The sequence below is a fragment of the Paramisgurnus dabryanus genome, chromosome 13, assembly GCF_030506205.2.
Source record: "Paramisgurnus dabryanus chromosome 13, PD_genome_1.1, whole genome shotgun sequence".
In the NCBI taxonomy this organism is placed as follows: Eukaryota; Metazoa; Chordata; class Actinopteri; order Cypriniformes; family Cobitidae; genus Paramisgurnus; species Paramisgurnus dabryanus.
This window is the reverse complement of record NC_133349.1, coordinates 18,478,091-18,504,919: the sequence shown is the minus strand read 5'-3', so window position 1 is coordinate 18,504,919 and position 26,829 is coordinate 18,478,091. Positions and strand designations below refer to the sequence as shown.

General features: G+C 35.5%; 5 protein-coding genes across 5 annotated transcripts; all 5 read left to right on the top strand.

Moving 5' to 3' along the window:
* The first annotated feature begins 1,172 nt into the window (after positions 1-1,172).
* On the top strand, positions 1,173-2,572 carry LOC135743338 (uncharacterized). Its single transcript, XM_065260999.2, has 3 exons — positions 1,173-1,235; positions 1,350-1,500; positions 1,585-2,572. Exons 1-3 carry the CDS (start codon positions 1,196-1,198, stop codon positions 2,159-2,161), a joined length of 768 nt encoding a protein of 255 aa, XP_065117071.1. The 5' UTR covers positions 1,173-1,195; the 3' UTR covers positions 2,162-2,572.
* Positions 2,573-6,432: 3,860 nt separating this feature from the next.
* On the top strand, positions 6,433-7,711 carry LOC135727713 (uncharacterized). The gene is made up of 3 exons (XM_065245696.2): positions 6,433-6,495; positions 6,608-6,758; positions 6,833-7,711. Exons 1-3 carry the CDS (start codon positions 6,456-6,458, stop codon positions 7,407-7,409), a joined length of 768 nt encoding a protein of 255 aa, XP_065101768.2. The 5' UTR covers positions 6,433-6,455; the 3' UTR covers positions 7,410-7,711.
* Positions 7,712-12,276: 4,565 nt separating this feature from the next.
* apoa4b.2 (apolipoprotein A-IV b, tandem duplicate 2) lies at positions 12,277-13,530 on the top strand. Its single transcript, XM_065245695.2, has 3 exons — positions 12,277-12,378; positions 12,518-12,668; positions 12,743-13,530. The coding sequence occupies exons 1-3, from the start codon at positions 12,339-12,341 to the stop codon at positions 13,317-13,319; spliced, it is 768 nt and encodes a 255-aa protein (XP_065101767.2). The 5' UTR covers positions 12,277-12,338; the 3' UTR covers positions 13,320-13,530.
* A 5,151-nt stretch (positions 13,531-18,681) lies between these two features.
* apoeb (apolipoprotein Eb) lies at positions 18,682-20,468 on the top strand. The gene is made up of 4 exons (XM_065260992.2): positions 18,682-18,838; positions 19,031-19,184; positions 19,280-19,567; positions 19,656-20,468. Exons 1-4 carry the CDS (start codon positions 18,745-18,747, stop codon positions 20,014-20,016), a joined length of 897 nt encoding a protein of 298 aa, XP_065117064.2. The 5' UTR covers positions 18,682-18,744; the 3' UTR covers positions 20,017-20,468.
* Positions 20,469-24,700: 4,232 nt separating this feature from the next.
* On the top strand, positions 24,701-26,188 carry apoc1 (apolipoprotein C-I). The gene is made up of 4 exons (XM_065260991.2): positions 24,701-24,813; positions 25,431-25,499; positions 25,621-25,756; positions 25,906-26,188. Exons 2-4 carry the CDS (start codon positions 25,445-25,447, stop codon positions 25,964-25,966), a joined length of 252 nt encoding a protein of 83 aa, XP_065117063.1. The 5' UTR covers positions 24,701-24,813; positions 25,431-25,444; the 3' UTR covers positions 25,967-26,188.
* The last annotated feature ends 641 nt before the right edge of the window (positions 26,189-26,829 follow it).

Sequence of the window (26,829 nt, the reverse complement as noted above, 5' to 3'; positions counted from 1 at the left end):
AAAAGACCTTCTGGAGCAAGATCTGATGACATTGAAAGACCAACTTGAGTCCTACGCTGATAATATCAAGAGCCAAATACAGCAGAGAGTTGAGGAGCTCGGGGACGCCATGGCTCCATATGCAGATTCCCTGGATTCTGAGACATTAAATGACACTCTGATCCAGACAAGTGAGGAGCTGAAGAGCAAAGCGTGAAGGAGGGGTAGTCTAAGCTGGAGCCAACTGATATCAAGGAGAAATTGGCCCACATTAAACTTTTAGATTGCTTTTCTTAAACATTTTTTGACATTTTTGAACTTAACAAAAAGTAATATGTCGTGTATCTGTTGTTTTGTATAATACAACAATAAAATCAAGTTGTATTTAAACACTCCATACTGCACATTGACTTCCTCAGATGAAACATGTTTGCACTTAAAGCATCACTGTGTATTTATAGCGCTCTATAGTGGTGGGAAATGCAATTTCTCACATCTCTTTCTGATCATATTTGATGAATAATTACATACAGTATAATCTGGTAAAAAAGCAGAGAAACACTACTGGTAACTCTTTATACTGCTGATGTTGTCACATTTATTGCCTGTTTTTATCATGAACTGCTAAAGTCAGGGCTAAAGGGCCGGGGACTGAGAAACACTGCACAAAATGCCAGCAGACACAAAATCAAGAGGCTTTAAGTGACGTGTCAGGTCTTATCAGAGAGTGAAGAAAGTGTGGTATCAAATAGGTTTTCAACTTTTAATAGGTGAAATGTTCAAACAAGGTTCTCAAATTAATAACAAAATTCCGGACAATATTTTCTTTTTTGTAAAATTTTTATTATGTAATATGTTATTGTAATATTTAGCATTTTGGCTCCTTTAAAACTTTATTTTAATGACAGTTATAGTGTGACGAAGCAATCACCTCCTAATATTTTTAATTTGTATAAAGTTTCGGTTCTACAAACGTTCATATCATTTTGTAAAGAAAAGTTCACAGTCCGACACTTATCTGTAAAGAATACGAGGATCTATGGTGATAAAAGGTCGAGTCAGAAGTTATGATGTGGAGTGTTCTGACAGCAAGGCACTACCCACTGGACTTTGGGTTTACATTACAGCAATCACCTCACTATGCTGTATAAATACAGATATGTGACAGTTACATCCTCACTTGTTCTTCAGACTGGACACTGTGGAAAATAAAATCATGAAGGTTCTTGTGGTGCTCGCCCTTGCTGTATTTACAGGTTAGAAAGAAACCTAAATATGAAATGTCTGCTCTGCATTATTCATAATATAGCTGACTAGAATTTATATGTAACAATATTGTTTAAAACTTAAATGCCTTGTTCTATTAACAGGTTGCCAAGCCAACTTATTTTATGCTGATGAGCCCAAGCCACAGCTGGAGCAGCTGACTGATGCATTCTGGAGTTATGTTGCTAAAGCAACGCACACCGCTGAGGAGACCGTCCAGATGATCAGGAATTCCCAACTGGGGCAAGATGTCAAGTAAGTCAAGAACATTTTTAAGAGCATTTTTAAAATAAATTTCTTGTGTACCACTGACATTAAACAGAATTTTTTTTCCTTCAGTGCTCGACTGACACAAAGTGCTGATATGGCCAGTGAATATGCCGTCACCCTCAAGAAACATGTGGATCCTCTGACTGAAGAACTGATGACCAAAATCACCAAGGAGGCTGAAGTTTTGCAAGAGCGTCTGGGTCAGGACCTGTTGTCAGTGAGAGACAAACTGGAGCCCTATGCTGACAACATCAAGAGCCAAATTCAGCAGAGAGTTGAGGATCTCAGGACCGCCATGGCTCCATTTGCAGATTCCCTGGATTCTGAGACCCTGAAGGCCACTCTGCTCCAGAAAAGTGAGGAGCTGAGGGGGAGCGTGGAGGAGAGCGTGAAGGAGCTGAAGGCTCAGCTGGAGCCCTACACCGCTGATATCAAAGACAAAGTGGACCAACATCTGCAGGAGTTTCAGAAGACGGTGAACCCAATGGCTGAGGATCTCCAAGCCCAGATTGCTGAGAGAGCAAAGATGGTTCAACAGAGTCTGACACCCTATGCTGAAGACCTGAAGGAAAAGCTGGACCCCTATGCTCAGGATTTGAAGGCCCAGCTCACCTCCCTCTATGAGTCCTTTATCAAGACAAACTAATGCTTTAAAGACTTCTGAATGCTTATTCCTGCTTGACTCCAAAATCTCATACATTCAGTACCGTACCATTACAGTACCATAACTTAACAAATTAAGTTAAACAATTTCAAGTTATGTCAACTTATCATAAGTCAAAACCTAAAATAGTAGGTTGAATTGAATTGTCAAGCTGCATTTTTTTGCAGTGTATACAACAGCAATATCTTTCGGTTGTCCATTTATAAACCATTAAGAGACAGTGTTAGAATTAAAATCTTGGCATTTACACCTTAACCATTAATCTACACCTTTAAAGATATCTGTTCTCTTTTTATTGTAACAGTTGTGTATTTATTTAAATTAAGTAACTCTATTACTTGTGACTGATATTGTGTTGTTGTTTTTTATAATGTTCTTATTTATGCAACAATAAAACAGCTGACATTTATTAACTTAGTGTTTATGCTTCAGTGTGAAAGAAGGTTACAGAAAACAATGAATCTTTATAAATGATTTTGCAAAGTCTAGATAATAAAAGTAAGATGCCACGATTTTTCAAAACACAACATATTACACAGTCCAGAAGTCTAAGGCCATGATGCCACCATTAGATTTGTTGTTTTTGCAATAATAACCAAATATAATTACTACTCAGTCTCTTTATTACAATACAAGAAATGAAATTATGCAGTAATTAAAAAACATATAAAAACAGCTTTTTGTTTTTTTATAATTAGTATTACTTTGATTCGCTTGACAGGAACCTGTAGGCTTGCTTAAACCTAAATTGAATAATTTCTAATGCAGTCTACTGATCATGAATTACAGTAGGAATGTGTTAATAAAGCATTTATTAACACACTGACTAACTTATTACTCTGTCTAAATAATAAGATGTATAAATAAATCTTTAAATAGTTTATTAATCATTTACTTACACACCACTAAATGATCTTATGAACCACTGACAACTCCTTAATAACTGGTCTGTAAATAATGTAAAACTTATTTTAGGAATGATGAATTGATCATTAACAAAGTATGAAAAGACAATTATTAAACACATTATATATTATAAATCAAGAATAAAGCATTTATAAACTACTTACTAATGTTTAATAAATGATGAATTGACTATTTAGTAAGGCTTAACTATGCTTTACTAATGCTTCATAGTGTGCAGTTATTATAAAGTGTTACCCAAATGGGTGCTAAATTGCACTAAAAGCTCGTAATCAAAGGGGAACCATTTTTAGTGCTATATAGCACCTATAAAGCACCTATGAAGAACCATGCGGGGGTGATATAGCACAATATAGTTTTACACAGGTACTACAGTGATCTCTTAGTGTCAATTCAGAAAGGTTTAATTTGTCATGTGTATATTATGCAGTTCTTTACGTGCATTCAAAAAACTTGATGTGTGACTCTCAAGTCAAAAGGTTTGCCAGCACCCTACAAGTTTTAAACATTGACCTCTACCAGTAACATTCAGTACTAATGATACAACAGATCATACAGTTTGTCATTATGTCCACGTCATATTCAGTGTTGACGTTGATACTTAAATTAACTTACTGTATGAGCCTGACACTCCTAAAATACATCAAGATCTACATCTTAGGACACAAAGTGTGTCTATATAAACATTCACTCTGATATTGAACCATTTTCCTAAAGAATATCTTGGAGATAAAAAACTTCTCATTATCTTTCTTCTGCTGTGGACGTCATCATGAATGTTAAAGATAAAAATTATCCCAAGAAGTCAGAGAAATGAAGGGACGAGTAGAAAATATAACAATTAACAACTGAAATAAACATTCAAAACTCCTCTTTCTATGACAATCTAACGCAGGTTTTGTGTGAACCTTTGGCCTGTCAAGGTTGAGCTGGACTTTTACTGTCACTTTTATAGTAAATTTACTGACTAAACTTTAAATCACACTCTTTATTGGCAAACCATCCACATCTATACCAATGGAAGCAAATTATTGATACAAAACTATTAGAGTATGATTTATTTTCTTAATTAACTTCATATGTTCAATATGTTATACTTTTTATTTTATATTACATTATAAAATAGCTCCACTTATCATTGTTTACACTGATTTAAAGTCTCATTGATATGAAATGTGTTTTTAATGTCCTGACAGCAAGACACAACCCACTGCATTTATGCTTCATTCACCTCCTCAGAATATATAAATACAGATATGAAACAACTAGTTTTACTTGCTCTTCAGGCTGGACAGTGTGAATTAAAAAACAGTGACAAAGGTAAGTAAAGAAATATGCTGTCAATTCAAAATACATGTATGAATATTATTTATTTGATATAACAAAATGTGTAATTACTTTACAGGCTGATACGAAAGGATGAAGACTATTGTGATTCTTTCTCTGGCTGTTTTTACAGGTTAAATATATAGCTAGTGACAAACATTTAAATGTGGTTTTAAAAATCAAATCTCACTGTTAAAAAAGTTGTGTGAACTTTATAAATTAATTTACCTTGTAGCATATACATTTATCCTAATTCAACTTTAAATATTGGTTGGCACAACAATTTTTACACAAGTTTATTTTTAAGTTAAATAAACTCAACATTTTAAGGCAACCAGGCAACTTACTTTTTTAAGTTCTAGTCTGTTTACATTGTAATGTAATTTACATTTGTGAAACAGAATGGTTTACATAAAGTTCACAATAAAAAATTATTTGCGGCACAGCTGCAGTATTTACATGATCTGAAATGGTTTATTTTCACAACAGGTTGCCAAATCAGTTGTATTAATGCTGAGGAGCCCAATCCACATCTGGAACACTTAAAAGATTTGTTCTGGAGTTACATTGCCCAAGCAACACACACCACTGACAAAACAGCAGAGAAGATCAACGAACCCCAGCTTGGACAGGAAGTCAGGTGAATAGAGAATATTTACCAGACATTTTAATCAAAACGATACGTTTGCACTATACTTTTAGTTCCCAAGCATAAACTACATCTTTCTTTTCCAAATTATAGTACCAGCCCAACACAGGACTCTGATCAGTATATCACCACCATCAAGAATCGCATGGATATAGTGGCTAAAGAGTGGATGAGCAATGTTGCTAAAGAGGCTGAAGTTTTAAAAGACCTTCTGGAGCAGGATCTGATGACATTGAAAGACCAACTAGAGACCTACGCTGATAATATCAAGAGCCAAATACAGCAGAGAGTTGAGGAGCTCGGGGACGCCATGGCTCCATATGCAGATTCCCTGGATTCTGAGACATTAAATGACACTCTGATCCAGACAAGTGAGGAGCTGAAGAGCAAAGCGTGAAGGAGGGGTAGTCTAAGCTGGAGCCAACTGATATCAAGGAGAAATTGGCCCACATTAAACTTTTAGATTGCTTTTCTTAAACATTTCTTGACATTTTTTAACTTAACAAAAAGTAATATGTTGTGTATCTGTTGTTTTGTATAATGCAACAATAAAAGCAAGTTGTATTTAAACACTCCATACTGCATATTGACTTCCTTAGATGAAACATGTTTGCACTTAAAGCATCACTGTGTATTTATAGCGCTCTCTAGTGGTGGGAAATGCAATTTCTCTCATATCTTTCTGATCACATTTGATGAATAATTACATATAGTTTAATTTGGTTAAAAAGCAGAGAAACACTACTGGTGACTGTTTATACTGCTGATGTTATCACATTTATTGCCTGTTTTTTCATTATGAACTGCTAAAGTCAGGGCTAAAGGGCCGGGGACTGAGAAACACTGCACAAAATGCCAGCAGACACAAAATCAAGAGGCTTTAAGTGACGTTTCACGTCTTATCAGAGAGTGAAGAAAGTGTGATATCATATAGGTTTTCAACTTTTAATAGGTCAAATGTTCAAACAAGGCTCTCAAATTAATAACAAAATTCCAGACATTATTTTCTTTTTTGTAATATTTGTATTATGTAACATGTTATTTTAATATTTAGCTTTTTGGCTCTTTTAAAACTTTATTTTAATGACAGTCATAGTGTGACCAATATTTTTTAGAAAGTTTCGATTCTACAAACGTTCATATCATTTTGTAAAGAAAAGTTCACAGTCCCACACTTATCTGTAAAGAATACGAGGATCTATGGTGATAAAAGGTAGAGTCAGAAGTTATGATGTGGAGTGTTCTGACAGCAAGGCACTACCCACTGGACTTTGGGTTTACATTACAGCAATCACCTCCCTATGCTGTATAAATACAGATATGTGACAGTTACATCCTCAGTTGTTCTTCAGACTGGACGCTGTGGAAAATAAAACCATGAAGGTTCTTGTGGTGCTCGCCCTTGCTGTATTTACAGGTCAGAAAGAAACCTAAATATGAAATGTCTGCTCTGCATTATTCATAATGTAGCTGACTATAATTTATATGTAACAATAATGATTAAAACAAATGTCTTGTTCTATCAACAGGTTGCCAAGCCAACCTATTTTATGCTGATGAGCCCAAGCCACAGCTGGAGCAGCTGACTGATGCATTCTGGAGTTATGTTGCCAAAGCAACACACACCGCTGAGGAGACCGTCCAGATGATCAGGAATTCCCAACTGGGGCAAGATGTCAAGTAAGTCAAGAACATTTTTAAGAGCATTTTAAAAATAAATTTCTCGTGCACTGACATTAAACTTTCTTCTTCAGTGCTCGACTGACACAAAGTGCTGATATGGCCAGTGAATATGCCGTCACCCTCAAGAAACATGTGGATCCTCTGACTGAAGAGCTGATGACCAAAATCACCAAGGAGGCTGAAGTTTTGCGAGAGCGTCTGGGTCAGGACCTGTTGTCAGTGAGAGACAAACTGGAGCCCTATGCTGACAACATCAAGAGCCAAATTCAGCAGAGAGTTGAGGACCTCAGGACCGCCATGGCTCCCTTTGCAGATTCCCTGGATTCTGAGACCCTGAAGGCCACTCTGCTCCAGAAAAGTGAGGAGCTGAGGGGGAGCGTAGAGGAGAGCGTGAAGGAGCTGAAGGCTCAGCTGGAGCCCTACACCGCTGATATCAAGGAGAAAGTGGACCAACATCTGCAGGAATTTCAGAAGACCGTGAACCCAATGGCTGAGGATCTCCAAGCCCAGATTGCTGAGAGAGCAAAGATGGTTCAACAGAGTCTGACACCCTATGCTGAAGACCTGAAGGAAAAGCTGGACCCCTATGCTCAGGATTTGAAGGCCCAGCTCACCTCCCTTTATGAGTCCTTTGTCAAGACCAATTAAAGACTGTTTATGTCATTACCAGAACTGTTTTCTCATAAGTGAGAACTGTGACTTCAAAATCTGACATATTTGATCCATTCATCCAGTTATGTCTAAACAACAACTACTAGTCAAAAATATTCAATTGATGCTATGGTTATGAGTAAAATGTTTTATAACTGTTTTGTATATCTGGTGCATATTTATTTAGTAAAACAAATGAAGTTTATTGTTTGTGAGTGAAAATATATGTGAAGTTTCCTGTAGGTGCCACAATTTTATTTGATTTGATCAAATAAAAAAATCAGCATTTATAAACTTAATGGTGTTTCTTTTAAATGGAAAAAGATGTTACACATCCATATCAGTCCCGTTCCATATCTACCCTATTGTAAATATTCTCTATGATAAATATACAATCTCTTCCAATCTAAACATTTCACTTATCCAGTCAAAGAAATCAATCAATATCATAAACAGGTCGTATGACATATAGTCTCGCCAAAATACAGTATCATAATTTTGACCTGACACCATAGATATCCTTTTCATGTTTAAGCAGACGGTACTTTCAAGTTTACCGCTTGACACATTTCATGGTTTGCACTCAGACGTTTGTAACTACAAGTCCCGGTCAGGAAATTTTAATGTGGAGTAATACTGACAACATGGCACTACCCACTGGACTTTGGGTTTTTATTGCAACAATCACCACCTGAGGCATAGGTATATATAAATATTGATATGAAACAGTTATCTAACCACTTCAGACTCAACAGCCTCGATTAAAACACACCAGCAAAGGTAATTAATATTAAGTTCAATTATTATTTGCTATTTAATAGCACTTTATTTATTTGCTATCTGCAATTATTTTAAGCACTCTGCAATTTCTTTACAGGGAAAACTGAAAACCATGAAGGTTTTTCTAATTCTTGCATTGGTTGTATTCACAGGTTAGACCTTTAACAAATACACCTTCAGAAAATATGTGATCCTGGACCATGAAACTAATCATAAGTAGGAAAAAATACAATATATGGGTCAGAATTATAATTTGTTTATGCCAAAAATCATTAGGATATTAAGTAATGATCATGTTTCATTAAAAGTAGGGCTGGGCATAGATTAATCTAGATTAATCTCATACAAAATAAAAGTAATTTTTTGCATAAAATACGAGTTTGTGATGTGTGTAAATATTATGTATATTTAAACACACACATATACATATAAATAAATGTAAGAAATGTTTTATTTGAAATATAGTTTTTATTTATTTATATAAAATTAAGAATAAATAAAAAATAAATAAATATATAAAAATATGTAAATGTTTCTTAAATACATACATGAATGTGTGTGTATTTATATATACATAATAATTACACACAGCACAAACTCAAATATTATGCAAAAAATACCTTTTATTTTGTATGAGATTAATCTAGATTAATCTATGCCCAGCTCTAATTAAAATATTTTGTAAATTTTCTACCGTAAATTAATTTATCATTTATAACATGTTTTGCTAAGGACTTCATTTGGACAACTTTAATGGTGGTTTTCTCAGTATTTATATTTTGTACACCCTCAGGTTCCAGATTTTCAAATAATTGTATCTCGCCCAAATATAACAAGAAATCAAACATTAACAGAACGATTATTTATTCAGTTTTCAGATGTATAAATGTAAAAATAATTACCCTTATGGCTGGTTTTGTGGACCAGGGTCACATTTACAGTAGCCTACATACACCTTATACTGTATAATCATTTCTTACAGACAAAAAATATGATTATGGAATAAAATGTGTATAAGGCTGACATGAATAATTATTTTTCATATAGTATATAACTATTGTAAACTATTTATATAACTAATTGAAATTCTGCGTTGATTCAACAGGCTGCCAAGCCAGCCTGTTCAGTGCCGATGAGCCTAAGCCACAACTGGAGAGGCTGACAGACCGTATAAAGGAGGAATTGAATAATGTGAAGTGTGCCCTAAAGCCCTACTTTGAATATGTGATTACCGATCCCATTAAGAAGGGAGTAGACTACATAAGATCGTCTGTGGCTCCGCATGCAGAGAGTTTAGATTCTGAGACACTGAAGGACGCTCTGCTCGAGAAAAGTGAGGAGCTGAGAGAAGCCATGGAGCAGCGCTTAAAGGAGATTCAAGCTCAGCTGGAGCCTTTAACCGAAGAGTTTAAGGAAAAAATGAATCTCTACACCCGAGAGCTAAAGGCACAGCTCACCTCCTTTTATGATTTCTATATTAAGAGCAGCTAAATATGTGCTCCTCCAGACTACAGTCTCGTAATCGTTTTATGAGCATCAAAGTGTGATTTCACTATTTTAATCTTACTCAGTCTATATATTTTTACAGAATGTTCTTTACATGATGTAGAATGATTTTAAATTTTGTATATCATGATTTTATATAGAATGTATTAATATTTTGATTTTGAAATCTAAGTTGTATGCTGTTAACACCATGTACGCAAGCTGGCCTAAATTTTAAGTTTTCCTCTAATGATGTATTGATGGCCTATCACACAAACCTTTAAAGGCATAACTGAATGTTTTAGTAGACAATGTCTGTTTAATTTTCCATACAGTCTCCTTAGCCATAAAACTGTTTTATTTAAATATAAAAAAACGTTGTATTTATTCCTGAAAAAAAGACTAATTTTTCATGTTTTTTTCCATTTGCAACTAGGAGACACTTCATTTATCATTTGTTAACGCAAAGTTTTTTGTTAAATAATAGAAAAATGTGCATATAGATAATTGAATAAATTCAATAAATGCAGAAGAATACACGTCTTCGTACCATACTCAACAAAAAAAGTAAACCGTACTAAACACTGTAAAGGCCATGTCCTTAAGAGTTTTATGAATACATTATACATGTATAATTAAAGTAGTACAACATGCTGCCCTCATCCATAAGTATTTTTTCTGGGTTTACATGTAAACACTGTCAAAAGAAAAGGTACAAACTGTACATTTTCTGTAACTGGGGTGGTACTCTCAAATGTTAATTTTTGTACCTTTAAGGATAAACAACACATTTAAATGTTGTACCTTTTGGGGTACAATATTATACCCTAAAAACCTATTGTGTACCTTTAAGGATCAATTCTTTATTAGGTAAATACAGTACATTTACTATGTCCCCAAATTTACCCAAAAAGGTACAACATTGTATTATGTTTTATATACATGTAAAGGTACAAAACGGAACCTTATGGGTACCACCCCAGCGACAGAAAAGTTGACATTTTCACCTTTTTTTCTGACAGTGTAGGCGTAAATTATTAGACCTGTAATGACAGTGTTAAAACCCATGCATATTTGCTGAAATAAGCTTATTGTTTTGTTAAAGCTAACCCCCAGCATGTGACCTGTTTTCCCTTTAAAGAATACTCAATTTTTAAATAAATTTTAGCCAGTTCAAAAGTCACCTTAATGTGCTTCCAGCCTGATCTCACATGAACTTGTACTTATTTTATAAGTTGGTTAGTTCATACAAATTTGTACAAAGTAAATCGTACAAAAACATATGATCATTTTTTTTTTATTATGAAACCCACCCCTAACGTCATAGGCGCAAAAGCAAATCGTACAAAATGTGGGCGTAGGAATTAATATGACCTTGATTGCATTGTGTGCTTCTTCTAGCAAATAAATTTATATTAGGTTTTATGTATTACCAACCGTGACATGAATTTGTTATTATAGCTATGTAATTTTCTGTTCAGTCACACACAAAAATTTATTTCTAAAAGGTTTTAGAGGTATACCATTCTTCAGCAGCAATAACTTGGCCACTAGGTCAAACAGACACCTTTACCAGGCACTTCACTTTAAAAACGGCTGGGTTATTTTTGATCCATAATGTGTAAAACAGGGGTGTCCACTCCTGTTCCTGGAGGGCCGGTGTATCTGCAGAGTTTTATTCCAACCCTAATCAAACACACCTGATCCAGCTTATCAAGGTCTTACTAGGCAGACTTGATACTTTGAGGCAGGTGTGTTAAGGGAAGTTTTAGGTTAACTCTGCAGGACACAGGCCCTCCAGGACCGACTTTGGACACCCCTGGTGTAAAAGATAATATACGTATATTTTTACCCAGCGGTGTGGTTTGTCCAAATGTTACCTATTTTTGGTAAAAAATGGCCCAGACATTTTTAAAAAGGTGTATGTAGGCTACCAATTGTAATAGTAACTCTGTCAGATATTAGTTACAGGGTCTGTTTCATTTCAGGTTCTGGGCAGGTTCATTAAAATAACACAAAGTATTGTAACTTAAATAACCTACTGCCAACATGAAGGCAAAATGGCAGGAAAACGTGTACATTTGTGAAGTATGAAGCTCGTGGATATTTACACGTAGAAACAGAATCAAGAACACATTTCACTTTAAGTGATGTGTCAAATCTTATCAGGAAGCGAACAAAGTCTTGTCGCTATTATTAGGTCAAAGGTCCGAACTCTGTCTGGTTTCACATAGATTAAGTGTATCAGATCTACACAGAAAGCCGCTTCAAATATCCACATTATTAAATCATTTATATGATATTAAAAATAATACTTTTCTTTTTGAGATTTTTAAATGATTTGGTCTGCATATTTATTTATTTGCTTGTTTATTCATTTGATAATTAATTGATAGAATATCAAAAACTCTTTTTAAATAATAGATTAATAGATCAAACTAATATTTTGTTTTCCAAGTGCTACCAGTGTGTAAATTCAGGATGTAATATTATGATGACAGGATGTCAAGTTATGATGTGGAGTGTTCTTACAGCAAGGCACTACCCACTGGACTTTGGGTTTCCCTTACAGCAATCACCTCACTATGCTGTATAAATACAGATATGTGACAGTTACATCCTCACTTTATCTTCAGTTGGGACAGCGTGGAGACTAAAACCATGAAAGTTCTCGTGGTGCTCGCCCTTGCTGTATTTACAGGTAAGAAATGAAAACTCAAGAACTTTACTGAAATTATTTTCACAATTTAAAATGTCTCTGCTATTGAAAATGCTTCTGACTGGAATTTAAATGCAACACTATTGCTGCTTAAAACTAAAATGTCCTTTTGAATCAACAGGTTGCCAAGCCAACCTATTTTATGCTGATGAGCCCAAGCCACAGCTGGAGCAGCTGACTGATGCATTCTGGAGTTATGTTGCTAAAGCAACGCACACCGCTGAGGAGACCGTCCAGATGATCAGGAATACCCAACTGGGGCAAGAAGTCAAGTAAGTCAAGAACATTTTTAAGAGCATTTTAAAAATAAATTTCTCGTGCACTGACATTAAACTTTCTTCTTCAGTGCTCGACTGACACAGAGTGCTGATATGGCCAGTGAATATGCCGTCACCCTCAAGAAACATGTGGATCCTCTGACTGAAGAGCTGATGACCAAAATCACCAAGGAGGCTGAAGTGTTGCGAGAGCGTCTGGGTCAGGACCTGTTGTCAGTGAGAGACAAACTGGAGCCCTATGCTGACAACATCAAGAGCCAAATTCAGCAGAGAGTTGAGGACCTCAGGACCGCCATGGCTCCATATGCAGATTCCCTGGATTCCGAGACCCTGAAGGCCACTCTGCTCCAGAAAAGTGAGGAGCTGAGGGGGAGCGTGGAGGAGAGCGTGAAGGAGCTGAAGGCTCAGCTGGAGCCCTACACTGCTGATATCAAAGACAAAGTGGACCAACATCTGCAGGAGTTTCAGAAGACCGTGAGCCCAATTGCTGAGGATCTCCAAGCCCAGATTGCTGAGAGAGCAAAGATGGTTCAACAGAGTCTGACACCCTATGCTGAAGACCTGAAGGAAAAGCTGGACCCCTATGCTCAGGATCTGAAGGCCCAGCTCACCTCCCTCTACGAGTCTTTCATCATGAGAAATTAAATATTGCCTGCATAGCCCAGCTATGTTGTTTCAAAGACTTTTGCCATTTGCTGCTAATGTAATTGGATTTTTGATTCATTTGAATGTTGACGTATATAACTTAACTATCTGTAGTTGTATACTGCTTAACAACTACACCTGTTCAGAAGCACCCGATGGAAGTATTTATTAACAGCAATGAAACAAAACATAAAAAATAAAGGTTATGTTAAAAGAAATTATAGTTTTCCTTTTCTTTACAATGGGGTTTCTTTACAACACTCTTAGAAAGGATTTACACATCTTTGTGGGTTAAGCATTTAACACATTATGTGTAATTTTAACACATTATGTGTCATTTTGTGTTGGTTTTGTGTTAAAATATAACACAAGTTGTGTTATAAGTAAAAAAAACACACCAAACGCGGGGCATCGCGTTACTCGCTCTAGATTACTCGCGGTATTTAAATTCGTGTCATGCGAATTTTTCGCTCGAGTTGAATATTTTCAACTTGGGCGTGAACGCGTTTGAGGCGAATACCGCGTGTTTTCGCGGCAAACGCGACGCCCATATCGCGTCATTCGTATCGCCCCACGCGAGTGCGTCTATGATCGCGTCTTTGCATTGACTTTGTATGTAATCTACTAGCGCAAATCGTTGAACTCGCATCTGGTGTGAACCCGAGTGATGAAGTTTCTTATTGATGTTTTGTAAGAATAACCTAGTTATGTTTACTGTGGCATTTTAATTCAACTAAACTTTCCAATTATGGCGGGGTAAGACAAGTCAAACAACTTGCATTGTGAAATATATTATTCAATGCAATCTAAAACTATGCAAATTAAGTAGGGCACCCAGGTATGTCAGACAAGTCACAATGCACAGATAAAAAAACTGCACACTGCAGGAAATTATAAGTAAGCTTTTCCAAACATAGAAATTGGTTTATGTTTTATGGACCCTGTTTATCAGACAAATGATATAACATCTAGCATTCCTCAAGGACAAAACTCCTCTCACCACACTCCTTATTGCCATTAACTGGCCAAAGTTAAAACACAGACGGATTTCCCAAACTATTGCTATTGTAAACAATTTTTTGCATACACAGTGTTACAATTGTGTATACAGTATACAAACACACAGCATGTGTAATTATTAAAGTGATTTAATATACAGAGTTAGAGAATTGATCAGTACTGAATTATGGACTTTATAACTGTACATGTACTTTAATCTCTATAAGAGATTTTTTTTACAAACAGATCTTGCCTATACAGATACTAGCTATCTATTTAGGCCATTGGATTAACTGGCTATAAAAATGAGCATGACTATTAGTCAGACAGTTCATAACATGTTTGTATCCACCCATAAAGTGATGATTTGTAAAAGGGCAATGTCATGCACTATGCACTTTGTTTTGTTATATAACATTTTTAAGCATATGATAAAGCTTGATGGAAAGATAAAAAAAACTGAGAGAGAATGCAAAGGCAGGGCTTCAGGATCACTTGTTCAATTCAGGAACACAGCAGTGGACGTACAAAATAAGGAGACTTTTATAAATGCAGGTCAGAACATGAGTAAACATAAAAGAAAGTTCAATACAATGCGTGTTATGTGCAGAACACACGCCACCTAGTGGGAGTTCACATTATAGTGAACTAATTCTACAAGTCACTACAAGAACATTATAAATAATGCTTAGTGTTCATACTGGTCATATCAAGTGACTGTTTGCCAAGTAAATCTTTTCAATAGACGCATGAAGACACGTGTGCATCGGGAACATTGGTAAATACCCCCAAACATTAAAAACAATAATCCCACACAATCTCTGTGGCAGCATGTTGGGATCGGGCTGTGCAGGCTTGTACTGTAAAATTACCTGTTCTGCTATTTCCAAGAGTCTCCCACACACTCCCATCGGAACAAAAACAACCTTTATCTGCTAAATGCACACAATGGAGTTCATCCTGCCCCTGCCAAGGCAGAGGCAATTCAAACAGGCATGCAATCATTACAATGACACAGCTCAAAAGGAAGCCTATTGTTTTCCATATACAAAAAACACAGTTTAAGGTAATAGAAGTGACCAAAACAAAAACAATCGAAATGAACAAACACACACACATAAAGAAAATGCGAGGTTTCATTTATACAGTATTGTTAATGAAATATAATAAAATTGTAATGGCAATTCCACTGGTGAAATTGTTTGCTTCCATTACACTTTTTTTTTGGATATTTATATAGTCCTGTGGGTCATCAATAAAGTACTGCCATCAGCAGAAATCTTAAAAGTGGAGATCAAGACAGAGATTAAAATGCTTTGGCTGCTTTTTCCAACACAAAGCAGCTGAGAACCCTTTGACCTGGAATGTCTGACTGATAAAAACAATGACAACCAATTTAAATGAATCACAAACCACAAAGCATAAGACAACAGTACTAATACTAGAGTTCACTATAGTTCATCTCCACATACACTGTACAGAGCTTGTGTGTGGGTTTGTGTACAGTATCTGGATAAGTTTCATTCTGCGTATCTACTCAAGTTTAAATAGCATATTTTAGTTTGTAGGGGGACAGGGCATAGTTTGGTTACTCATAAGACTCAGCTTGTGTGTGGGTTGTGTACAGTATCTGGATAAGTTTCATTTTTGCGTATCTGCTCAAGTTTAAAAAGCATATTTTAGTTTGAAGGGGGACAGGGCATAGTTTGGTTACTCATAAGACTCGGTCCACTGGACTGAGAAACCTCATTAATCTAAATGATGAGTTGGCTGAGGTTACATGCGTTCAGTGCTTACTGTTCACCTTTCACACATTTGGGCAAAAACCACATGGTCCATGAACAACAAAGACCTTTCATGAGCTCATAATTAAATCATCTTGAGTTTTTTCAAAAGCAAAATTTGTTTTCATCCACGTATTCCACCTTTTTCAGTACTCCGCAATCCGCATATCAGATTCTGGTTATTAAAAATGTCAAAAAATACTTTTAGCAACTTCTAATTAGAAACCTATGAATGCTTTGTTTGACACTTGGCACAGATCTTCTTATGGAAAGAACTGTTGTGCTGCTTTCATCTACAATCCATTAAAAGGCTGCCTTTTCATTTTTTTCCTTATTCCAACAGCAGAAGCGTCAACTTCAGTCATCAATAACTTTTACGTGGTTAAACTCTGCCTTACTCTTAATTTATAAAAACAGAACCATGGAAATAGGAAGTATTTAAATTGTCATAGAGAATCAGCATGACAGACATTACATCAATGCCACACCGGTCACACTGGCATAATTCATTTCAACACAGAATAACCTTAAAGGAATAGTTCACCCAAAAATGAAAATTCTGTCATCCTTTAGTTATCCTTATGCTGTTACAAACCTGTAAGATATTAGTAATTAAGCAGGAAATGGGAATACTACTGACTTCCATATATTATTATAGAAGTCAGTGGTACTGTGGAAGTCAATGGTGCTCGAAATATCTTTATTTGTGTTCAGCTGAACAAAGAAATGAATACAGGATTGAGATTGAATAAACGAGGACAGAATTTTCATTTTGGGGTAAACTATCCATTTAACTGCACCAAAGCAATACTGTTTATATTTACAACTTTTGTCCAAAGCAATGATGATAAATGCTACAAATGTCAAGTGATTTTATAGGACAGATGCATACTTTATTTTTATTCTGTGCATACTGATGTTTTTAAGGAAATAGATTAAACTCACAAAATTCTGCACACTACTGTATCAGTATTCCTTTATCATAAGAAAATTTATTAAAATGGTGTAAAAAAAAGACCAACAGCAGATGGGGAAATGTACATCAGACTATTCATATAATAATAAAAATAATAAATGTTAAACTGTATGAACCTTGTATGTATGCATACTTCTGCAACAGCGATCCTGCTGGGCCCTCTGCTTAACCAAAAATCTTGTTTGTTTGCAGCAGCTGCAGGGGTGAATCAGACAAGGCTGAACGAGAAGAAAAGGGACAAGTTGGGACAAGAGGCTAAAGATCACTGAATAGGTGGAATTAAATTGTGGGTGATAAGCCTTGTGTTATACTGCCATGGCAAAAACAAAATTACACAAGACATATTGGCCTGGATAAAGATTTAGTTAAAGAACACGATCCTGTTTAAACGAGTTGTGATTTGTGTTCAGAATAGACCTGCTGAATGAAATGCAAGGATGTGGTTATAAGTAATTCTGGGAAAACATGGAATGCATTATCTTTGTAAGATAAACGACACCACGTGGAGGGGCACTGGCGATCAGATGGGGTAAAATCAGCAGTTGTTTAGAAACCCATGACATTATAATTACATCAGTAGGTAGGTATTACATAATAGCATAGATACGCAAAAAGATTTTGTGAACATGTTGGAAAGCCTCGTTTTAACGTAAGCAAATGTTTCTCTAGTGTTTATCTTCTTCGTGTTATTGTCATCGCTAATGTGAATGCAAATCTGAATGTGTCACTATAAAGATGCTAATAGGGTTTACCCACGTTGATATCCATCGCTGTAGAACAAACAAAGAGCCTGAATTGTTGAATAACTATGCTGGCGCCTGCGTTTGGGTCACAAACAGTCCCTATTATCTCTTTGATCACGAGGGCTTTGTCTCAAGAAAACAACTGCGCGATTGACCACTCAAAATGAACAGCGTCAGTTTTATCCTAAACAGTGTAATTTTTATTAAGCAAAATTACGAAATAAAACAGTATTACAGTATGAAACAGTACAATACTGTACAGTATTATAATTAAAATTCGAATATATAATATTTTCGTTATATTTATTAGTAGGCTATTTTATTATAATGTAATTTTAATAACTAATAATTTTGTTACTGCAGTAAAATTCTGCAATAAAATTTTTACTAGGACATATTAAAGTTCCCTTACGAAAATTAGCCATAGTTTTAACCTTGTGAACTCCTGAACTGAATCGCGCGATAGCCAGAATCAACTAGTCTTAAATATGTGAAGGGTTATGTGCTTATTTGAAGGGAATCAAGAAGATTGTGCAATGTGTCTCCAACCGGTGCGAAAAGATGCGGACTTCGCTTGCTGTGGTGACGCGTGGGATGATGCTGAGCACAAAGGATGAATCACGTGGCAGTGATTGTGAGTCGCGGGACAGTATATAAGACCTGACACCACCACTCTCTCTACACGGAGAAATCAAACTTCTCAGGTTAGTAAGCTCCATTTGAAATGCTGAGGTCACTTGTTATTGAAAAGTTTGTAAATATATTGTTTGATTTATTGTCTTTTTGAACACTTGAACGGTTATTTTGCTCGTAATATTAAACCATTTTTTATTAAAAACTTTGAATGATTACTGTTTAATAGTTATGTATGACTTCATACATTTGACTTTCCATTTTAAACCACTTACTCTGATCTCTGTATAATGATTTTTCTTGTTTTTCCTTTCCTCAGGTGTACTTGTCTGACTATCAAAATGAGGGCTCTCACAGTTATCTTTGCTCTGGCAGTAATTACTGGTATGAAAAACGTAATAATTATCATTCACTCAGGCTATTTTTTTGGTACATTTACAATATAAAATTTGTAGTTTTTTACTAAGTGTAAAATCACTGGCAATGACTGTAAATTGTCTTTCAGTTATTGCCTCTCATTCCAGTGTAATTGTAAAAAAGAATCAAAGTTCACATTGTTATTTTCACCCCTTGCAGGCTGCCATGCTCGTTCCCTGTTCCAGGCTGATTCCCCTCAGCCCAGATGGGAGGAGATGGTGGAGCGGTTCTGGCAGTACGTAGAGGAGCTGAACACACAAGCTGATGGCATGGCAAAGAACATCCAGGGCTCCCAGCTTACCAGAGAGCTTGAGTAAGTCAATATTGTTTATATTTTAGTACAACCACATATTTATCTTCCCATACCTGCTGCCTAAACATGGTCCTGACTGACAATTTGTTTTGCAGCACCCTCATTACTGACACCATGGGCGAGTTGAACACTTACAGTGAGAATCTTCAAACCCAGCTGGCTCCATATGCCTCCGATGCTGCTGGCCAGTTGAACAAGGATCTTCAGCTCTTGACCACCAAACTCCAAACTGACATGAACGATGCCAAGGAACGCTCCAACCAGTACCTGCAGGAGCTGAAAACCATGATGGAGCAGAATGCTGAAGATGTGAAGAGCCGCATCAACACCTACACTCGCAAATTGAAGAAGCGTCTGAACAAGGACACTGAGGAGATCCGCAAGTATGTCTATGTGCCATTAAGGTCTCATTTTGTTCGATGTTCAACAATTATTTTTGATGACAATATGCATTTTCTTTTAACCTTGCAGCACCATGACTACCTACCTGGGTGAGCTGCAGTCTCGTGCTTCCCAGAATGCAGAGGCCGCAAAGGACCGTCTCCAGCCCTATGTGAGCCAGGTCAACGACGGTACCAACCAGAAACTGGAGGCTTTTGGCGGTCTGGTAAAGTCCCATGCCCAGGAAATGAGCGAACAGCTGGAGCTTCAGGCTGGAGTTCTGAAAGAGAAGCTCGAGCAGACTGCGGAGACCCTGCGCACCTCCCTGGAGGGACACGTTGAGGAGCTAACCAGTCTCATCACCCCCTACTCCGAGAAGATCCGTGAGCAGCTGCAGATTGTCATGGACAAGATCAAGGAGGCCTCTGCAGCTTTTCCCGCTCAGGCTTAAGAACTCTGTCCAGTCATCTACTGTAAACACCAAACATAAAAAGATAGATGGTTTCTTGTTACTGTAATATGCTACTGTGGTAGGATGCATATGCGGTTAAGATCTGGACTACTGGTGTCCATTACTGGACAAATAAATAACTCACCATGTTTACTTTCTCAGTATTAACCCACTGAATATATACTTTCAATAATTAGAATATAAAGTATAGAAAAATCTTATGAGGAATCAACATGTCTTCATGTTTCACAGTTGGGGGGCCAACTCGAATTCATAATAAACAGTCACAAAGTGCTATCGCGGTTTAAAATAAGTCACTGGAATATATGCAGAGATGAGCTTTGTTATCTATAGCTCAAAAATTGTACTATGCATGTTTGTGTGCACTGAATTTGTTTACAATAAATGTTTGTCCTACAATAAAATTCATTTTCTCATTTGTTTCTTAATAATATGTATTGTGTGTGTGTTTACATTTGTGTTCCCATTACATGTAATGCTCACGCAACACCTTAAAACCATAATGAAAATCTCATAGATAGTATATAAAAGATAATATACTGTATATAAATAATGCATAAGTGTGGATTATTAAAGCCGTTTTCAGTCTTCTTTGCCCATTGGTCTGTATTATTTTAGAAAGAGACCAGGTCAAGCTAAAAAATTGACTCCTATCACTTTAAACAACTACTATGGATGTAGACCATGATTCACAAATATGATTTACATACATGCTGACAAAAATATTTATTTATTCATCTTAATTTTACAAGGAAGTCTGTTTGAGATTAAAATCTCTTTTACAAGTAAGAACAAGGTCACTCTAAAAAAACAAACGGTGCTATATAGCACCAAAACAATTGCTTTGGATCGTAACGATAGAAGAACCATTTTAGTGCCATATAGCACCGGTGAAGCACCAGTGAAGCACCAGTGAAGCACCAGTGTAGAACCATATAGGGGCCATATAGCACCACATATGGTTCTACATAGCACTATATGGTTCTACACAGGTGCTTCACTGGTGCTTCACTGGTGCTTCACTGGTTCTTCACTGGTGCTATATGGCACTAAAAATGGTTCTTCTATCGTTACGATCCAAAGCAACTGTTTTGGTGCTATATAGCACCGTTTGTTTTTTAGAGTGATAGCATCCATACAGTAGACAATACAATTTTACAATAAGACAATACATTTTACAATACAATTACACAATAAAACAGAAAATGAACACATAAAAACTCAAACTTCATACACTGATACTCAATCAACAAACTGCCTTGGCTGCAATCTTGGAAATGTGATGAAGGATGTGAAATATAAAAGCATGTTTCGACAAATACTATTTTATACAAAACTATGTTTTGTACATTTAAGCATGACTGATCCAACTTTTTCCTTTCACTTGCTCCATGTCTGATTTCAGATCACTGTCACGCATGTCTATGTCTCCTGCATTCACAACAAGACTTGTGTGGACAAGACTAAACTGTTATTTACACCTTTCCTTCTCATGGATGACATAACCTCTTCAAGGAAATCTTTAGTAATGTTGCCTTTTAATAATTCCTTTCTTCTCTGCATGGTTTGGATTAATTTTTTGAATGTATATTGGATGGTTGTGTGTTGACATGGATAATATACAATGAATGTCTCTGAATAACATTTGCAGAGGCATCTGTCTGAAATACAATACAGTAAACAAAAGAATGTTTAAAACATAAAATATGGCCACCTTTTCATTTTAAACGGATGGAAATTATTATTTGTTGAATAAAATATGTTCAATGAAGTTGATATAAAGTTTAAATATCACACATGTGAAAACTTTTAAAACAAGGTGAAAACGAAAAAAAAAAAAATTATTTAAATAAATTAAAACAGAACAGATGTATCCACATGGTCTTTGACCAGTCCTTTCTACCGTACAACTCAAAATCCCACACTTACATCTGTTTACAGTAAATGACTCAAAAGGGATAAGTTATTTTTGAATTAGACACTTGCATGTTCATCAACACATTTTGCAAAAGAAAAATCATAAGGCCCTATTTTCAGAGGGAAGACATTCTCCTTAAACTCCTCCATACATTTGTTATAACAGGTCAATATATCCCTGCTTTGTTTGTGTCCAGATCAAAAGGATCCAGATCCCTATTTATGCTCCCTTATAATCATTTCGTCATTGCTGTAAATTTTAAAGGGGACATGTTGAGATTTGCTCCAAATTCCATTTGTTTACCTGCGGGTCTGCCGTATTAAAGAACATGCTGTGCCCGTAGTTGCGTTCACTGTGCTTGTTTTTCCTTTCCTAATCTTTGCCATATTGTTTGTCACAGTAATGCATCTGGGTAACAAATACAATTACGCAAACAGACTGCGATAAATTAACAGTTGAACAACACTATCAAATGAAAGTCCCATCTTTGTTGCATATGCATTGCCAGTAGATGCCACCCTTCCTCCGTCTGCCTCCGTCCGTAATATTTTTCCTAAAATCAGTTATTTTGCCTACTATTTTGTGTTCTACCGAGTTGCTGATTTGTTCTGCAGTGGAAAGTTTTACCTAAAAACCAGTTTACCTAAAAACAGAGAAAAATCGCATGAACATCTCTTATTTAAAGAACATAAGTAGAATAGATCTTTTTGTAAATTGTTTGTAAATGCATTTATACATACATTTAAAAATAAATTCATGTGAGAATATTTTTAGACAAACAGACAGAGAGACAGACAGAGAGACAGACAGAGAGACAGACAGAGAGACAGACAGACAGACAGACAGACAGACAGACAGACAGACAGACAGACAGACAGACAGACAGACAGACAGAAAGAAAGGTTAAATAGGTGTTTTGCACTGACTTCACTCTGAAGAGGAATGGCATAATCCTGGTTACTCCCCCTTTTCCAAGAAAAAGGCTCTTTTTTTCACTACAGTTTCTTGTTTGCTTGTGATAAACAGAAATTAAGCAACATTCAAAAAGTCTTATTTAATAACAAACGGTTTAGATTTAAAGCGTCCAGATTGCATGCATACTGGTGTTTGGCAAAAGATAAGCCTATAAAAATATCCAAATGCTTTTTTTCAGCAGAACATTTTAACTGGATTCTGCATTACAGCTACTTTTTATGAATGCATAAATACGGTTCCTGTAGTTGCACTATCTTTTGTAGTTTTTATAAACTCAAAAGCACAGTTTTTCTAATGCACCACACTTTGCATTACAAGCCCAAAGGCCAAACAAAGAACCTAAAATGGCACAGCATGCCACTGTCTGGACAAGCTGATGGCCTACATTGCCACAAATTTTAAAAGACTATGGGCCATCTTTAACAGCTACTGTATAAGAAAGAGGCATGCATAAACAGGGGCCAAACGGCCAAGACTAATAAGGTGGGCTGAAGAGCCTTTAACAGTCACAAAAGAAATATCTCCACCATGACTCTCACCACCGCTCCCCCACAGACTTCATCTTCATATGTGACCAGAGGTAACTGTAGTTCATGCCTTTGCATAAACATTGTTGTCGTTTGTACAAAAAGCTCACTTCCCTCTTCTGAGTCTAGACTCTTTCAACACTTTCATAGTCAGCCTTAAAAACATCAACTTTCCTATCAGAATCATAACTTTAAATAGATGTGCTAAAGTACAAGAAAGTGTTTTATTCTTTCTCTAAATCAATTTTAATACAAATACAAATGAAACAATCCAATTGCCACCGCCTGCAAAGAACTGTTGTGTACGTTTGTGAGTCAGTTTTTTTTAAATCTGTGATTAAGCTGCTTACAATTAATTTTTTAAAGATTACTCCCATATCAAAGTTCAAACTCTTGTTTATTTTGATTTTAAATTAAAAAGCAAAGTTTATACTTTTTAATAATACTATAATTTACTAAAAATAATGTTAAAAGACATGCAGCATGATGAGAGTCAAGTACATTGTTAGAGAAAGCTGTTCGGGGCTTTCTTTGGGACCAACAGACAGTTACAGAAATAAATTATTATTCTAGTCTATGGCATATACAGCAATGACATTTTAAAGATTGGTATGCATTAGATTGGGTCAATAAATGTTAGATCTAATCATCTTGCTGACCTAGATCAGTAAAAATCCAAAGGTGGTTAAAATGCAGCTGTTATATCAGAGGTTAACACAACTCTGCATATCTGGTGTGCTTTGAGACGGTGCCAGGATTAAAGGCAAGCTTAAGTAATACATTCAGATAAAAACAAATACACCTCAAGACTTTATATCTCATCTTATGATGTGGCTAATAGCTCAAAGGACAAGTCCAAAATGACATGTCTTTGTGTTCAGACATAACAGTACTTTTATAATGATAGAGGTCTGATTGATTAAGGATAATGACACTTAATGATTACAAGCACAGAATGTTATCCATCTTTCTTAAAATTCCTGATAATGCATGGACATTGTACTACCAAAGCCCCAAGTGTTATGTAACATTATTTTAATTGTGACTGATATTGTTGTTTCAAAGGTTGCTGATTTTACATCTTGACTACATCCTAGGAGTATCGGAATAAACATCTGGTGTACAGATGTAGCTCTGAAACATGTTTACATTTAAGCAACTATCTGATATTTGCAGTATGACAACATAGAAATGAAAACAGATAACAAATCTGTTTGGACACTAACGATCAGCAGGAGTCTTAATAGGTCAGAGGTGGTGCATTTCGCGTCAGCTCTGTAGGACTATAAAGAGTCCTTGCAGTCATCTGTGAGCCATTAAAATCTCAACTGAACTCTCCTGTGGACCACAAGAAAGGTACGACCACTTACATTTATAAAGCTTTAATTCAGAAAAAAAGTATTTTACGAATAGCAAAATCTTTACGCTCAAATATTAAAACAAACTTGAATTACGTGAGCTCTTCTTAATGATAAGCAGTATACTGGCGACATCTAGATGTCAAGGCTTGGCATCATCGGCAAATTTATCAGCTTTTTAAATATTGACGCAAACAAACAAAAAAAAATCGACTGGTTAGTTTTATTCGTTTTTATACAATTTGTTATTTATTATATTTTATAATAATAACCGATCAAGTAAACGCAAATATAAAATTTAAATATATCAATATAAATATTTTTATGAGATTTAACAAAAAGTTTAAGTGAAGGTCTTAACCATTTTAATAATAATTTACTCTATTAAATGCAATAGGTAGATATTTAAGTAAAATATACTTAATTTGCAATGTTTCTGAAAAACAAAAAAAATATTAATATCGAAATTACGCTTAGAGAAAAAAGAGAGCTGTCCATACAGCCAGTGCTGATTTAGTCCCGTCTGCGTTTACGTTTACATATTTAAAAGTCGAATTGTATCATCCCTACATAATCTTGGTTTTTAATGTAGTTTAATAATTTCTGTGGTTACAGGAAGTACTGAAAAGATGAAACTGTATCTCGCTGCAGCTGTGCTGATGCTTGTGCTGGCCGCACACACAGGTAACTTACTTGCGCTGACTCTTTAAGACACATGTTTCCCATTGAAATTAAATAAAAAGTCTGCATCTGTAATGCAGTTTTAATGCATCGACTTACATACTTATATCTGAAATGTAAACAGAGGCCCAGGAGGACACACTGGAGCAGCGCTTCGCCAACTTCCAGAACCAGATGAAAGATATGACAGAAGACCTCGCACAGAAGACCAAAGAAACATTCGCTAAAGTTGAAAATCACGAGTATGTCGTTAAAACCAAGTAAGATAATTACGCATTTTCTCTAATAAAATATTATTAAAGTTTGTATTGCATCTATGCTTTATAGAAACTGGCATGAAGGCTGTTTTTATTTCTATTTGTTAATAAGATAAATGTTTCAAATGTGCATTGTTTTTTTGTCTTGACAGGAACTGGTTATCTGAGCAGTTTGAGAAGGTGAAGCAGAAAATGTCAGAAACTTTCAATTAATGAAAACCGCTGACCTACATCTCTACAACCAATCAATCACATTCAGCCTTTTGTGTTGATTGGCCCAAATGTTACAATTAACTCCACAAGGTTATCATCTGCGTGTCATTTGTAATCTGTACAACGTTGTTTTGTGGAATGCTGTTAAATAAGAAGAAATGGAAATGTACAGAAACATCCTGGATTTTTTTTTCAAATGAATAAACAGTTAAATAAAAAACATGTTTTTTGCATCATTTGCAATATGTGTTTGTTCATATTAACCAAGTTAAAAGGTTATAAAATATTAACATCCATAACATCAACTAAATAATAAAGAAATTGTAAATATAAGATATTTGTATATTTAATATACAAAACGCAAATATGTGACATTATACTGAATAAATAAACCGAATTTACTTTAAGCAGTTTTGTAGTATACTACCATACTCTAAATAAAATAACAAATAATTTTTTTGATATTTATGTCAACTCATCACTAGTCAAAAGCTTAAAATAGGTTCAAAAACTTAACATTGATTAAGTAAGTACACTGTAAAAAGTGACAAAATCGAATCGACTTAAAAAATTACTTCAATTGGTAACATCTAAAATACTTAGGTTTATTCAACTTAATATTTAACTTTATTTTAGGTGAAAAGTTTAAGTTGAATAAACACATTTTTAGGTGTTACCAATTCAAGTAATGTTTAAGTTGATCCAACATTTTACATTTTACAGTGTAAGCAAACAAGTAAACTTTATTTATATAGCACCTATTAAAATTGAAATCACAAAGTGCAACAGTGCAAACAATTTAAAAACAAAACATAAAGGCCTGACCAACTAAAACAGGGTTCCTACAGGTTTCTTCAAGTTAA

Excerpts from the sequence above, each read along its gene's own strand:
- LOC135727713 (XM_065245696.2), top strand. The coding sequence starts at position 6,456 with ATGAAGGTTCTTGTGGTGCTCGCCCTTGCTGTATTTACAG. Across the intron at positions 6,496-6,607 it reads CGCCCTTGCTGTATTTACAG|GTTGCCAAGCCAACCTATTT; the intron begins GTCAGAAAGAAA and ends TTCTATCAACAG. Across the intron at positions 6,759-6,832 it reads CAACTGGGGCAAGATGTCAA|TGCTCGACTGACACAAAGTG; the intron begins GTAAGTCAAGAA and ends TTTCTTCTTCAG.
- apoeb (XM_065260992.2), top strand. The coding sequence starts at position 18,745 with ATGATTTTTCTTGTTTTTCCTTTCCTCAGGTGTACTTGTCTGACTATC. Across the intron at positions 18,839-19,030 it reads TGCTCTGGCAGTAATTACTG|GCTGCCATGCTCGTTCCCTG; the intron begins GTATGAAAAACG and ends CACCCCTTGCAG. Across the intron at positions 19,568-19,655 it reads GACACTGAGGAGATCCGCAA|CACCATGACTACCTACCTGG; the intron begins GTATGTCTATGT and ends TTAACCTTGCAG.
- apoa4b.2 (XM_065245695.2), top strand. The coding sequence starts at position 12,339 with ATGAAAGTTCTCGTGGTGCTCGCCCTTGCTGTATTTACAG. Across the intron at positions 12,379-12,517 it reads CGCCCTTGCTGTATTTACAG|GTTGCCAAGCCAACCTATTT; the intron begins GTAAGAAATGAA and ends TTGAATCAACAG. Across the intron at positions 12,669-12,742 it reads CAACTGGGGCAAGAAGTCAA|TGCTCGACTGACACAGAGTG; the intron begins GTAAGTCAAGAA and ends TTTCTTCTTCAG.
- apoc1 (XM_065260991.2), top strand. The coding sequence starts at position 25,445 with ATGAAACTGTATCTCGCTGCAGCTGTGCTGATGCTTGTGCTGGCCGCA. Across the intron at positions 25,500-25,620 it reads TGTGCTGGCCGCACACACAG|AGGCCCAGGAGGACACACTG; the intron begins GTAACTTACTTG and ends AAATGTAAACAG. Across the intron at positions 25,757-25,905 it reads GAGTATGTCGTTAAAACCAA|GAACTGGTTATCTGAGCAGT; the intron begins GTAAGATAATTA and ends TTGTCTTGACAG.
- LOC135743338 (XM_065260999.2), top strand. The coding sequence starts at position 1,196 with ATGAAGGTTCTTGTGGTGCTCGCCCTTGCTGTATTTACAG. Across the intron at positions 1,236-1,349 it reads CGCCCTTGCTGTATTTACAG|GTTGCCAAGCCAACTTATTT; the intron begins GTTAGAAAGAAA and ends TTCTATTAACAG. Across the intron at positions 1,501-1,584 it reads CAACTGGGGCAAGATGTCAA|TGCTCGACTGACACAAAGTG; the intron begins GTAAGTCAAGAA and ends TTTTTCCTTCAG.